At 27.9% G+C, this 16,322-nt stretch overlaps 2 protein-coding genes across 2 annotated transcripts; one reads left to right on the top strand and one right to left on the bottom strand.

The window, feature by feature from the left end:
- Positions 1-1,782: 1,782 nt before the first annotated feature.
- On the top strand, positions 1,783-2,922 carry LOC100802167 (calmodulin-like protein 30). Its single transcript, XM_003550021.5, has one exon. It carries the CDS (start codon positions 1,974-1,976, stop codon positions 2,544-2,546), a length of 573 nt encoding a protein of 190 aa, XP_003550069.1. The 5' UTR covers positions 1,783-1,973; the 3' UTR covers positions 2,547-2,922.
- A 2,686-nt stretch (positions 2,923-5,608) lies between these two features.
- On the bottom strand, positions 5,609-9,844 carry LOC100819237 (B3 domain-containing protein Os01g0234100). Its single transcript, XM_003550985.4, has 7 exons — positions 9,332-9,844; positions 8,998-9,057; positions 8,178-8,209; positions 7,928-8,084; positions 7,626-7,832; positions 6,567-6,651; positions 5,609-6,470 (listed from the first exon to the last, which is right to left on the bottom strand). Exons 1-7 carry the CDS (start codon positions 9,482-9,484, stop codon positions 5,722-5,724), a joined length of 1,443 nt encoding a protein of 480 aa, XP_003551033.1. The 5' UTR covers positions 9,485-9,844; the 3' UTR covers positions 5,609-5,721.
- Positions 9,845-16,322: the final 6,478 nt, after the last annotated feature.

The following is a 16,322-nucleotide window of genomic DNA, read 5'->3' on the forward strand; positions in this document are numbered from 1 at the left end:
ACAAGGACAGGGTTATTCAACATTTCTCTACAATGAATAAACTTCAGAAGATGGCATTATGTGTATGTTTAGTTATCATTGTATGCCTTACTGTTTTTTGTGTTTTCTAATCATACATTTCTCTGTTATAGTATCTCAATTTCTGCAGGATTTTTGCTTTTGTTGGATATTTTATTTTTATCCTTTGTAAGATTAAATCATATGTATGGTCTCTTAGTTAAATTGAGCACTGCACCTACTCCTTCTATTTCAATGTTGTGATGCCTAACTTTTTTTGCCGCTTTTGTAATTGTAGAAAATTTAAGATGAGTTGGGCACGAATGCACGATTCATTTAGTGAGTTTGGTTATGAGTTTTAAATTGTAAACTATGTATTCCAAATAATTTGTTTTTTTAGGTTATTTGTAAATTAATTTATGAGATTTCATGTTACATTTCATGGATAAATTATTTGTAAAAGAGTTTGTGTATATCATATTTCAATTTTCATGATTCAATGGTCTGGATGATGTAATATAATATTATGGTGTCAATGAAAGAAGAAAAAATGTTTTAAAAGAACCATTCTAGGACAGTTATTTCGAAAAAAAAACCATCTTAGAATGTGTTTGCATTCTAAGACGATTTTTATGAAATAATCATCTTAGAATGTAATCTATTTTAAGACGGTTTTGAAGCCAAAACCAACTTAGAATGTGTTAAATTCTAAGATGGTTATGTCATAAAAACCATCTTAGAATGTAACCCATTTTAAGACGATTGTTATGACATAACCTTCTTAAAATGTAACACATTTTAAGATGGTTTCAAAGCCAAAATTGACTTAGAATGTGTCATATTCTAAGACAGTTTTAGTGCACAAACCATTTTAAAATGTCCTACATTCTAAGACGATTGTCGGAACCATTGTCGTAGATGCTTCACATTCTACGACGTGCTCTACGAAGACGATTGATAACCAACGTAGAAAGTCATATTTAACTTAAGTAGAAGCTGTTTTTCTTAGTAGTGACTTAATAGTCTTATGACTTAACATTGTTAATCACATCCCCAAACAAAATAGGACATCCTCGTGCCTATGGAATTGGTGTCAATATTAGTGCTTACAACCAATATGAGTCATTATCATTTAGAAAAAGACAACGAGTATTTCCAACCATTATTAGGATGCTTCCTCAACCTCTGCCTTTCCTTTTAGACACTTTTCAACCATTGTTGAAAGAATGCATAACTAAAACTTGCATTATTGTGTGAAACCTAACTGATTTATTAGCTGTTACTGAAAGAAGTCGAATCACGATTGACTAAGCTTTTAATTTTTGTCGCTTGATACACGGTATGTGACATAGGAAAGATAGGATGATTTAACTTTGTGAGTGGGACATAATGGTCAATACGCGGTTTCCCAAGAAGAGGATATAGAATCAACCTCAAAGATGCACTTCATTGAACTTGAACCACAAAGAATCATCTTTTTCCACCACCATGTTTAGTGAACCACGATCAATCAATGCTTTCCACCGAAACTTTCTTTTGAATTTTACCATCCTAGCTTTGTGTCTATCAATAAAATAAAAAAATCTAATCCAAAAATGTAATATTGACCCATCGATAAAATAACTAAAATTTAAATATAAACCTATCAATATTTATTATTATTTTTTTAAAGTAAAAAATATCACACATATTATTTATAAGGATTTACAAATAATTTTTTTTAAAGTAATACAAAAATCTGTCTTAATTTATATTTTATGTCTCACTTTGGTGTTGAGTTAACCGAAAAGTAAGAAATGACCTCAACGCTTTAATTAGAATGTACACAATTCCAATTCTACTACTTCTCTCAGAAATAAAAACCTTATAGCTTATAGCCTTATTATATATACATGCAAACCATAACCTTAGTAGAAGCAATCTTGAAGCCAAATATATCTGTATATCTTCAGTATCTTAGTCAGAAAACATAGACCATGTCGAATTTGAGTTTCCTTCAATTTCATAGTAGCAGCCCTTTGGGGCACTCCTCTTCTCAACCCAAAAGTCCAACCCCAAACAGCAACAACTTCAAATCATCAAAACATACATCAAATGTAGGGTGCAATATTCAACCAAAATCGGAGGAAATGAAATTGGTGTTCGACAAGTTTGACACCAACAAAGATGGCAAGATTACCCTTGAAGAGTACAAAGCAGCTATGAGGACAATGGGGTGGGGAATCGAAGGCACTGAGGCTGATGAGTCTTTTCAGGTCATGGACTCTGATGGAGATGGCTTCATTGACTTCAAAGAGTTCATGGACATGTTCAACGTGGAGGAGACGGTGAAAGAGACGGAGATCAAGAGTGCTTTTCAAGTGTTTGATTTGAATGGCGACGGAAAAATCAGTGCTGAGGAATTATCACAAGTTCTCAAAAGCCTAGGGGAGAGTTGCAGCCTTAGTGCTTGCAAGAAAATGGTGATGGGGGTGGATGGAAATGGGGATGGTTTTATAGACTTGAATGAGTTTATGAGGATGCTAATGAGTGGCAAGAAACTCGCTTAAGTACACCAAGAGTCCAAGAGGATTTAGTATCGGTTAAGCATGACCTGTGAATTGTTATAAATTTTCTGTTACCTATCTTCCTTTCCTATGCATTTAAAAAAACTCACCCAAGTGATCCTATGATTTTTTAAGGTCAATGTTAGTTGTTAATTTTTTAGTTTTTGTTAGTGAGAGAAATTCAAACTCACTATATCTTATTTCCTCTTCTCCCTTCACCCATCAGGTTAAACTTATAACTGTCTAGTGATCATATGATTTGGTGTGGTCATGTGTGTTTGTCTTTTCGATATCATATTTTGTTTTCTTAATTTTTCTTTCTATTTTGGGTTGCTACATTGATCTTTTAAACTAAATGTATGGATGTTTTGACTTGCCATGATCACTTATCAGACATGATCTCTTTCAGCAAAAGCATCCAGATATAAATTGACTAAGAATTTTTTTAACCATCACCAAAATAACTACAGTATAAATAGGGAGCAGAAATTATAATTAGAAAGAAACTTCTAAGTTCTGAGAAATCTTATTTAAAGTAAAAACCAGAGTAAACTATGAATCAGTGTGGCTTCTGATTCAAGTTCAACTGATTGAATCAGTTGCTATAATTCTCTAACTTCGCCAACTTCACTTTAGTTAAATGATAAGAAAAGTACTCCTCGCGTCTTGTGGTATTTCTGTTTACAATTCGTGCTTATATGAAATACTTGAGATCTTACTAGACAATAATGGTTATAAAAAAACTACTTACCTTACAACTATTTTTTTTCTATTATCAAAGATATAAACATCATAGTCACAATACTATATATGATCGATTCTAAGAAAGCATGAATAAGGTTTGACCAACTTTTTATTTTTTACCAAAAATAAAAGTTTCACTAAAAATATGTTTGATTTAGAAAAGAAAGTAAAAAGACAAAAGAAAAAAAAAGGATAAAAAAACATGTTCTTTCTTCTTATTTGGTTGCGTAGGAAAAAAAAACATCTATATAAAATAACATAAATATTACAAATATAAAGTAGAAGTACTAATAAAAAAGGACAATATATCCTTAACTTTTTTAGGTGATATCAATCCAAAAGAAAAAAATAAAGGTATCTTTTACATCTTTTCTTCTTTTGTCGTGTTATCTTTTCACATAAATAAACATACTATTAACATTATTAATTTGAAAAATATTTGATCAACCAAATAAAGAAAGTAAAATATGTATATATAGAGAGAGGGGGGAGGTATGATAGAATTTATATCAAAAGAAAGAAAAAGAAATGAGAGATGTTGATGGGATGTATAAAATTATGAGTAATTTAAGTATCATTATTCTTTTAATTTATGAGAAAAAGAGATAGATTAATAGTGTAAAGATCATCCAATAACAATTTATTATATATGATAAGTTTAAGTTTATTAATTTTTAAAATAATTATTTTTAAAGTAATTCAAGATGATCTGTGATTAGATAATAATCTAAAATTATTTTACATTATCTCATACCTCTTTCTCTTTACTTTAATTTAAATATTTCTTCTTATTTCTCTTCTATTACTTTCTCTTCCACACCATCAAATAAGTGACGGATCCAAAAATCTTATAGGACTGAATTTTTTTTCTTCTTCCTTTATAATTATTTAAAATGTCTAACTTTTAATAAATAATAATTTTAAAAAAAAATCTATTTTTATACATAAAATTGAAAGTAATTTTTATATTAAATGATGATAATCTTAATTGTTATTATAATAACAACAAACACACAATTAATCCTACATAATTTTACTCTAATTATCACTTTAATCATTACAATAAAATAACAAACACAGCTAATTTTATATTAATTGACATTAATTGTTATTATAAAAATAACATACAAAATTAATTTTACATACTGTTGGAGTAAAAAGTTTATAGTGTTTTAAAAGTTGATGTCACAATATGGAACCCTTAAAATTAACTTAATTAGCAAATTTACCATTGTTGATGCTGTTATGGACATGCACATTACAAGACGAAAAAAGTGCATCTCCTCTCTCCTTTTTTTCCGTCCATGCTAGGGAGGATTGGTTTTTCACCTGGGTCCACATTTTGTATTCTTTCCTTTATATGTACTAGCACGATAATTGTGCAATCGCACAAGTCACCTTGTCTTGGCTTGGCTTTCACGCATGTTTCAAAATGAGTTAAATTTACATTAATAAGATCAGATGATATATAATAAATTCACTAGTACAATACACAATCATAAACTAATTAGTATATATTAATTCTTAATTAGAAATTTAGTCAGAATTACAAATTTTGTTTTTCTTCAATAATGTGTTTTGAAAAAAAATATATTTTATAATTATTGTAATATCATTCTTACTTGTTCGCATACAAAAATTTGAGTGTTTAATTCTTTGTATTTGTTCCTATTTGTATAACAATTATAATTATAATTTCAATATTACTATCATGTTATAATTTTTCAATTATAAATCATTATTTTTATAATTATTCATTCTCATCCATTCTTTGTTGTATATTGTTCAGATTCAGTAGTATGTTTCTTTAAAGTATTTTTATATTTCAATTAATTTATTTCTACCGCATGAAATATTTTCTTCAATTAAATTAGATTTTATCAATTAGTTTAATTAAATTCGTTAGTTAAGCACTTTTATATTACATTTGGTCTTATTTATAAAAAATAAATTATTTTTCTTTGATCCTAATTCTAAGAAACAATAACTACTTTACTCATGGTTAAAATTCTTTTATTCCCTTAATTTATCGTTAGTTCTATTTAATGTGCATTCACTCGTTGGATTATGAATGTTGGCAACATTTACAAAAGGACATTTTTGAAATAAAACTTGAATTTAAGACCATTTTCATTTGATCTTCGATGATTTGTCCTTTGTTTCTTATACATAAGGTAGTATTTTTTTAAACTGAAAAACATTAATTTTTAGAAATAACTTTATGTATTGACTTTAAATTATTTAATTTATATCAAAACCTCCAACAACAAACATGCAAAGTGAAATGGCTTTGCTAACTGCCCCTCGTATAACTGCACATATACTACAATAGATATCTTAGTTGAGGCATATTTTCCGTCTAAGGTTACAGAATAATTGTATTTGACCACGCAAAATAAATATACATACATTTTCTAGCAAAACATATAAAGTTTCACCAAGGAGCAACAACCTCTTTCTGAAACTTGATATGATTGCTTTCAGCTCTGCACTTCAAACTCTCAAGATAAGCACCAAAACCATTGCATGCTCCCTTCAATTCTTCAAGCTTGGCTTCCATGTTCTTTATTTCATCGTCTGCGCGACTGTACTCATTCCTATATGCCAAGTGTTTTTTGGTCTCAGAGGCATCATCTTTCTCATAGGCAATTCTTGCAAGCCGGCGTAATCGGACTCTTAGAAATTCAACATCCATGCCTAAATGCTCAAAGGCAAGCAAAGTTTTGTCCCAGTTAGAAAATTCTGCACGTGGGGTACATATCACACTAACTTCTATTGCATCAGCAATGTTGACAGTTTCCAATATAATTCCAGCAATCAGCTTATAGTTCATGCCCTTAATGAGATTTTCATGAAGAAAGGCATGCTGACTGCAGCAGAGCCTGTAGTACTTGTTTCGAACCTCGGTAGAGAATTCAGCATCTATTGGTACTCCATCAACTATGATGCTGAAATTTTCAAAACCTTTCACATCATTGAACTCGAGCATTTTAAAGCCCTCCATAACTTCTGAGAGAGCTTCCTCACTATCATTTTCAGATTGTTCGACTGATGGCCTTGCCTTAGGTCTCAATCTTGACGCGCTGGCCTTCTTTTTCGTTTGGACATCTTGTTGGACAGATTTACCATGTTTTCTCTTTGAGTTATTACATGCCACATCATCACTATCTGCATTATCATTGCCTGAGAACAAGAAGCAAAACAAAGAGTGCATAAATCCTTGATGATTCTTTATTGATACAATACAAGAAATTAAAAGCATAGCGAAACAAGTCTTGCCTCCCATTTTTTGTTTTATGCAACTATCAAGACTCAGAAAGGCTCCATCTAGTTCCCTCGTATTATTAGCTCTTATTATGTAAACCTGAAAAACAAGCATTACAATAAGTAGTATGAGTTTAGAGGGAGAGAGAAGAGAATATAATGTTCCCTTCTCCCCAATCTTAGATAATTCTTGAGCATAATCATGGACTTTGAACATTCTTTAGCATAGATTTAGAGGATAATAGCCTCATGTCTTATCAATCAGGGAATAGTTTCCATTTTAGCAGTACCAATTTAGCCTGATACAAATTAAGTGTCATCATTGCTGCCATATGATCTCCTAATTAAATTTTGCTTTAGTTGCAACTGTTTGCTAAGTAAAACCTCATGCAAAAGGCACCAACAGAAACACACCAATCACTAGATAATAAAAATTCTGCATGTCTACAACTCCTCCTTGTCACAGTGATAAGAGATAGCTTATATGTTTTCTTTCCTATTTTGATATGAGATCCCTTAGGAAAAATTTAGGTCTATGAGTTGATAAATGATAACCTCAATCTTCCACAATCCTGAGTCTTTTATAGTAGGATAGGCAAAAGATAGTATTGGATCTACCCTTGAACTGAACCAAAACTAAAAGAGACAATGAGAGAGAGTAATCAGACCCTCCATATCAGTTGGTGACTCATGATGGATAGCACTGTGTTTTGGTGTCAAAGCATATGCTAATGCCATAGATCACGGTCTTTCATTATCTGGATATAGTGTGTAGGAGTTAGGACCCATGGGAAATATTGTCAATAACATTGACCACCCCCAAGGGATTAGTATCCAATAACAAGGAGATCCTATAATTAATATTTATCATTTATTACAAATTTTGGATTTGTTATTATGATTGTATCTGTTACACTAAAATCCATGCAACTAGCACAACATGTAATCATACTACAGAAGTGCTAGTGAACAGTGATATATATGTTATTGTTACCCTTTTTTCTTTGCAACATACTCCCATTGAAATGTAGAATCGCCATTAGAGACATTTAACAAAAAAATCCAAACTATTACCTTAAATTTGGTAGGTTCCACTAATTGGAAGACAACCACATCACCCTCATGCAATTTGTGCACAGCAGAAAACTGTCTCCATCCAGCACTCAATCCTGTCTTACATGCAATGTATTTTGTCATGTATTCTTTACCAGATTCATCTTCCAAAATGAATGTTGTATCCTTATCCGGTAAGTGTCTTTTACAGAATGACACAGGCAGCCCCTACAAAAAGAAGTCAGAAGGCATGGCTCTAAAACATACTGAAATTTGGTTTCTATAATAAAAGTATTTTTATCACAGTCCATTGAGATGCTTACCATCCAAAAACAACTAGCAACGTGTGATCTAACTAAAGACTTCACAAAACTAGGGAATTCTCTTTCCAAATTTGATTGGACTTCCTCTGCTTGAAGAACAGCAGATGACATTGCCTGACCACGAGAGGATGTTCCTTCTGTTGCGACCTTAATGGAACTGGAAGCAAATACCATGTCCCAATTTTACCATAATTAACTCAAATAAAGGAGGGATATATTATCTAAACAACACTTATGACGCTTTACTTACCTTGCAAACTTCTGAGCTTCAGCAGGCGTTGCCTGTAGAAGCATTTTGTTAGAATTATTGACCACTTAGACTTTGATTTGCTAGTAATTGTGCCATAATCCATTCAATTCATATAGTCATTCATGCAAAGTACTACAAGATGGTCATTTCAAAAAGGTGAAAAATAATGGAGCACAACAAAATAAGATGATAGTGTCCAATGGAATATCAGAATTGTACGAAGCAATACATGTTAAAGTAAATTCTTAGGGTAAGAACCAAGGTTTGAGCACATAGAGAAACAACAAAAGGGATGGAGGGAGTGCCACTGCCAAGAAAAATGTGGCAAAGAGAAGGTTGTATACTCTGTAAGAGTGAATGATTTAAATTTACAAAACACTTGTAAAGCAATGCCAAAACCTCAATCAAAAGAAAATATAATACTTACAGACAAAGGTTATTTGCATATCATTATCAATAAAGTTTAAGCAGTAGCAAATTTAGAGCATTGTTTTCTGCGACTATTTCTAGTCATTTCCATCACAATAGCCATAAGACAGAAAGAACACTTGTCTACTATTTTTCCCTTGCATCATCACAACTTGAGGTTTGTAGTCACATCTACAGGTGTAATCTAATACAAACCCAATCCATTACAGCAGGGAACAAAAATCGTTTTGCTTGTCAAATCAAACTTATTGGCTTAATGTTTATAAATTTTCCCCCTTTTTGCTATCAAAACAAATTACGAAGGACAGGAAAAATTACACGAATTGAAAGAAGGCAGTTCCTACAAGTCCAACGGCAAGAAATACAAAATAAAAAAAGTTCCAAATCTTACTTGCTTTACCGGACTGTTCAAGAGCTTGTATTTATTCTCCATTCCCTTGTTTTGTCTATCCTGCAAACAATGTAACATGGCTATAACTCATCATTATCAACTCAGACAAAAGAGGCCAAAAGAGAAGCCCTATGGCTATAACCAAAAGAATCTCATTCTAGCTTGGTCATGTGAAACTATGTAAGGTTAAGAAAATTTAAAAAAAAAAAATGAAGATGCTAGATGCCCATCAAAGCCTTTGTTCTCCAATAATCAATACACTCAATAGAGGAAAAGAAAAATGCAAAATTGGGCACATTTTGTTAAATATTAGATATAGAAGATAGAACAAAACCGTGTTTAAAGGAGACATTCTAGAGAAGCGGGGTAGAGGCACGCCCCCATGCAACTCCTCCCCATAATATGCCACAGTTACAGATTGATCATGTTGTGAAAGCTCCACCATATCCCTCCTAATCACACGGTTCTTTTCATCAATCACCACCATTTCCAAGTCCCTTCTCAATTTCAACCCTGAATGAATTAGAGAAACACCAACACCAAAGTGGTGGCTGCAATGCAAGATTAATTAATTGGCTTGCATCCTCCTCCACAACCCCAACAACCCTTCTCACGCGAGAAAACAGAATAGAGAGAGAAAGATGGAAAAGGCTTTGAATGGGTTGAGAGGGTGGTGTTGGTTTTGATCAGAAGAGAAAAAAAAAGGTTTACATGATGGGTATTGGGTGGTTGATCGGTTGATGAGAGAGAAAGAACCAGACTGTGGGTTCAACGTTTGGCAGTGTTGGATCCACCACCTTCGTTGCTGTGTCTTTCTGTTGGCCGTGTTGTGAAAGGTTGTTGCCAACAAAGCTTTACGGAATACATTGGATTCAAATATAGATATTCAATCAAAAATTTTAAATAATATAAATAAATTTTATAATATTTAATTAAAAAAATTAATTCTTAAAAAAACAATAAAATTCAATATGATTCGATTAAAAATTTTATAATTTATAAAAAATCTTTTAATATTTAAAAATATACAAATTTTAATAGATTTTATTAGATTTTTTAATGTAAAATATTTATCAACCAATTTTATCCAAATTTTAAAGATTTTGTTAAATATTTTTTTTCTTTTTTTATTAGTTATCAAATTTTTTTTTCTCTCATTACACATATCTTTTTTTCTTTTTAATATTTTTCAAGATTAAATCCGTGTGTCATATATATTTCTTCTATTCTCTTAAAATAAAAAAATGTGAAATATCTCCTCCCATTTATATTTTTTCCTTTGTTTCTTTAATTAAATTAATGTTTATTTTATGTACTAAGACTAATGATGTCATGATACGGACTAGACTGATCACCTATTTAATATAATGTTTTCATGATTGTTAACCTAATTTACATAACTCACTAATTCTTCAGCCAATTTTATCACATTATGCCCTTCTAGTATATATTTATTATTGTACATCATTTAACAAAAGTCATTAAATTTATTATGAAATAATTATAATAATTAAAAAATTGACGTATTAATTAAGAGGGGAACACATAATTAAGACGTGTCTCGCGTACCCTACGTCTCAAGCAAATAATGAAATGCGATAAATAATTTTCAACATTTGCCGACTCAGGCAGGCCCAAGCCCATATGGTTCAAAGACTACGTTCAGACCAACTTGAGTGGCTCCCTGCTCCAGTGACTTACTAGCAAGGTACACTTCTATTCACACAGTTTATTTCCATTTTAACGCATGTTCTGTTTATGAAATCAATTTTTTTTTTATTGAAACAAACATAATGAATTAATTAAGCTCTCTAAGAAAACAAAAATATTGAGAGTATTAAGGAGACAATTTTTTTTATTTATAATCGCACATATATTTATAATTTAATTTAACATATTTATAAAATTGTATGAGAAATTTGTTATGTATAAAAATTTAAAAGAGATTTAACTCTTGTTAAATTTAAATATTTTTTAATCTTAAAATCTGAGATGATAAAATAATTTAATCATTTTAAAACTATAATGTAAATAAAAAATATTAATTTTATGATATTATAATCAATAAACAATATTTTTGAATAATTTAAAATGTAAAAATTAATTAAATCATATACAAACTATTGAAATCAATATTATTTAAAATAAATCATTATTTTAACCTCAATGGGCTATTTGTATTTATATAAGATGTCTTATTACAGGTGTTTAGGATTATTTTCGTCCTGTCAGAAAAAAGTCTATTAATTAACTAACTATGAAATTCTCCAATATATATATTTTTGTCCTTAATTAACATAATCAAACAATATTAACGGATTATAAAAATATATTAGTTGTAGCAAATACTCAAATGATAAAAAGTAATTATCAAAGTTTTATTCAGATTTATAATAATATTATATGTTATAAGTGTATTAAAAAATAATCAAACTAAGGGAAAAATCAAATCAACAATTGTTCATTATTTTCATGTTAAGGTTTCAATCAATGGGTAAATATGATTAAATCAAATCAAAAACTATAATAAAATAAAAATTTCAATCCAACAGTTTAAAAAAAACTACAAATTTCCTTTGCATATGATAGATAGATAAATTATAATAATTTATTTTATACTATAATTTTATTAATATTTTAAGTATGAATTCAGTTATTAAATATTAAGCCAAAATATTTGTTTGTAATAAATATATTTATTAATTAGATTCAAATAATTCTCAGTATAAAATTTTAGCATCATAATATAAACATTTATAAGTATAATATTATTATAAATAAATAAATATATTTGTGTATTATTTAATTTAAATAAACAAATTAATATCTAGATAAAAAAAAACGTTTTTTTTCTTCCCACAATCTCTTTCTCTTCTAGGGGGCATTTGTTTCACCAATAAATATTGTAGTCCTTAGAATTTAGGAGGAAAAAAATAATTCCATGTTTGTTAAGAATTAGTAAAATAATTAATCCCAACTATATTTTTTAATTAGTTAAGCAATAATCTCATTTTCAATCAATATTTACTCTACTCAAATTTATTAATTTAACATCGTAAGATTAACATCAATTTTAGACAAAATTAATATAAATAAAAACACAATAATATTGTTATAAATAATATAATTTTATTAACATCAATTTTTATAAAACCGACATCAACAATTCTAAGTTAACATCGGTCTTACCAAAAAATATTTATTCTCATGAAATAAAAATTCTTTTTTAGTAAAAATACACATATATCATCTTTCTATCCCCTACTATACTCCCATCTTAAAAAAACTCCTTCATTTACGTTCTGTAATTCTTTTCATTTTCAATTTTTTTTATTAATGTATCAATTTTTATTTATCATCAATCTCATAAATTTTATCCAAAATATTTTTATTTTCCCTCTAATTCTCCTCTTTATAGACAAATCTGCTCCTCACAATAGAAATTGTTGAAGGGGTCTGATTGTTTTTTTCAACAGGTATGCAATCACAAAATTAGAGTTAAAAATTCAATTTTTCTGGAAAAAAATAACATCTTTCACATAATAAGAATATTTCAGTAATTATAATATATATTTTGAGGAAAAAATAATTTAACCAATCACGTATCTTAAAAAATAATTCTTAACAAATTTTGCAGTTAATCAAACACATTTTTTTTATTAAATACTGCAAAATAATATTTTTATGTTATATTCTAATAATAATATTGATGTGACTAAAAAAATTATCCATAAAACTAACTCTCACCTAAGATAATGACCTTTTTCTATTGACCGAGTGAAACAAATTCCTAAATAAAGACAATATTTTGAAATCTAAAAAATTTCTCTAAGATCCCTCCTTCTAAAGAATCCCAACACAAATCATGATTCCCCATTACCATCCTAATCACAACTTGGAACCAAATTGACTTGCACCTTCAAGTTTGAGATTTGTGGGGGCATTCTTTCAACCTTGACTTGCACCTTCTAGATGATTTCATCCACATTACATAGTCCCATAAAAGAAGAAACATGAAAGAAACACAGGGAATCCGATATAACTCAAGCCAGCTAACCTTTATTATGAAACCAGCTGTTAAATAAGGCATTTTAATATTAGTATGATGATTTATCCCTTGTGTTATGTATAATTTCTCTTTGACCTTCTCGATCGCCCTTGACTTTGTGTATAGAGCTAATCTTTTTAAAATATTAAAGAGAACTATGTAAAGCTGGCTGAGATTATTTTGGCTGACAATGGCTCATCTGTGTTTTTTACTTAATAAAAAACATTTAAATATTTATGATAAATATTTTCCCGGAAAATGTCTATAACATAATTTAATATGTTTCTCAAAAATTTGAAAAGATTTGTCTTTAAAAATTTATATCATAAATATTTTTTTCCCCCAAAACTTATACAAATTCACCTTGAAGGTAAGATAATGCTTGACAGCTAACAAACTTAAGATTAATTTTTTTTTTGGTATTATAATTTAAGCTTTTATAGTATTTTATTAGTTGTTCTGTTTTTTTTTTTTTTGTTAAGTTACATTGATTTTACATGAAGTATTTCATTTTTAATATTTTTTTACTCCTTTTAAATTTTATTTCTCTATTTAAAAGTCTTATCTCTTTAATTTAATTTTATATAATAAATATAATCTTAAATATTTAAAATTATTTCCTAAAATATGTAATACTGTCATTATTTAATAAGTATAATGTTTTGTTTTACATATTTTTATTTAAATTAAAATTTATGAATATATGTAAAATATGAAGAACTTGCTAGTATCATAATATAGTAAAGTAATATTTTGCTTTCACTTTTAGTATAATTTTTTTAATGAAGTGCTAACCAATATCCTTAAACATTTATTAAGATTTCAAAAATAAAAACTATTAAATACAAAAAAAAAAATCAAGCTTTTATGTTCTTATATGTTAATGTTGATTGCGTTGAATATTTCTTGTTCATTGATTTGTTAAAAAAAATACAGAGTACTAGTAGGGTATATACTAGAACTCAAAAGTCTTATACTGATGTTTAAGGATGCGTTGTTATATTATTTAATAAGTTTTTTGACTGAAAATTTAATAACTTATCAAGCTCATTAAATGATATGTTGAATGATATATAGTAACTTTATTTTTCCTTGCATTAAAATTAAACTGTTTTTAAGATTTTAAAATCAGTAAAAAAATATTTTAAAATAAAACTTACTTATTATAAAGTAATGCATTTTTTTAACAATATAGCCACTGAATTTAAAATCTAAAATCTCATGCGAATTATTCAAAACCTTCTACTACGTGCTATACTAACCTTAATAGTTTATAAACTATGCTTCCCTAAAAAAAAGTTATAAACTATGCAGGTATTACATCTACAACTGACATAAAAATTATTGATTTCTTAAAAATAAATGAAGGATTCTAGTTTTTAATACTAAATCATCATCGTCATGAGAAAGTATTTTACAAGTATATAATAGACCTGCATAAAACTTAATATGCAAATAAGTGATGTAAGGCCTTGCGTAGCGTAACATGTTACTGTATTTATTTAGTTTTTGTTGCGTTGTGATGTTTTGGATATTATGTGAATACCTAGCTGACATTGCTCTGACAGGAAAATCTTCCCCAGATACATGTTTGTTGAGGCACTATAACAGACAACTATTACTTCCTCCAATAGGAACAAAATCATAATTTTATATTGTTGCGTGATATCAATTAGACTTGACAACATTTTTTATATTCATATTTTAGTCTATACATAGTTTTAGTCTTTCAAATTATAATTTCTTATATCGAGTCTTTATAGTTATTTTAATTATTAAAACAAATTTTTGTTGTATCTTATATTATCTAATATTATCTAATATCTATTAATTAAAGAGGAATGATAACAATTCTTTCTTAAACATTCTTTTTCTAACATTTTTATTATTATTGACTAAAATAATAAATTTTAGTAAATCCCTCTTCTAAATCAGACCAGAGATTCATTGAAATTATTTTAACTAATTCATCTTTTTTAAGAAAGTTAGTTGGTTAATTTAATTAGTAACATTAGACTTAAATATGTTTTTATTCTTAATATATAGATATATATATATATATATATATATATATATAATTAAATTTAATTAAAATATAATATCATGATAGACAATGCATCATCATATTACATGTCATACTTAATTCAATGTGGTGGTGTAATAGATAATTTGTTGACGTGTCAAGTTAATGACCACATCAACAATTAGCATATCCCTTTTAACCATAAGAAACTCATACAAAATTTTTCAAATTTTAGAGATCATTCTCAAAGAAAAAATTTATGAGAGATAAAAAATATAAGTAAGTCTTAAATTTATTAGTAATTTGTATTATTTTTCAAAAAAAACCTTGAAATTATTTTAATTCACCATCTCTTTCTTTCTACCTAATTAATAATGGTAATTATTCTTCTTCTTCAGTTCTTATAAGAGAGAGAATGCATTTATCTTTTTTAATTTATAGCATTTTTGTAAAATAAAAATAAAAACATTCTGATAAAAAATAATTAATACAAAAGATAACTTAAAAATAATCTTATAAAAAATGACAAATAAATCTTAAAAAAAGTCTTATCTTTAGGACCAAAGGTAATAAAACCTATCAAAATTTGTGAATTCCAATAAATTACAACCAATAATAAAAAAAAGTATAACACTCCTCTTCCCTCTTAACAAAAACATACTAATAAAATTCTAAAGTACTATGATTTGCATAAATTAGTTCTGTAATATTTTATTTAGGCTTAGTAATTAATTTAGTCCTCAAATTATTTTAAATTATTCAATTTGATTCTCAATTTTTTAAAAATTCAATTTATTCATCAAGTTCTTAAAAATGAATTGATTTAATTTTTTAAATTTTTAAAAAAAAATTAATTCAATCATCAAGTTTTTAAAAAGTGAATCACTTTGTTCCCCAAATTATTTTAAATAATTCAATTTGATTCTTAAATTCTTAAAAATTTGAAAACTAAATTAATTTTTTTAAATATTTAAAGATCAAATTAAATCTTTTAAAAATTTGAAAATTAAATTAATTCATTTTAAAAGATTTAAAGATCAAATTAAATCTTTTAAAAATTTAAAAAACAAATTAAACAATTTAAAATAATTTTGGAAACAAATTGACCATTAAACTCTTTAAAAAAAATATAAATTATATTAAACCCAAAGCATATGTAGTCCTAGAAAAGCATAAGCAAGCAACAACATTTTATTTATACATTTCGTCGTCACTTTCAGCAGCCTCTGATTTGTCCTAACTTTTCCGTGCTTA

This window comes from Glycine max, chromosome 17 (genome assembly GCF_000004515.6).
Source record: "Glycine max cultivar Williams 82 chromosome 17, Glycine_max_v4.0, whole genome shotgun sequence".
NCBI lineage: Eukaryota > Viridiplantae > Streptophyta > Magnoliopsida > Fabales > Fabaceae > Glycine > Glycine max.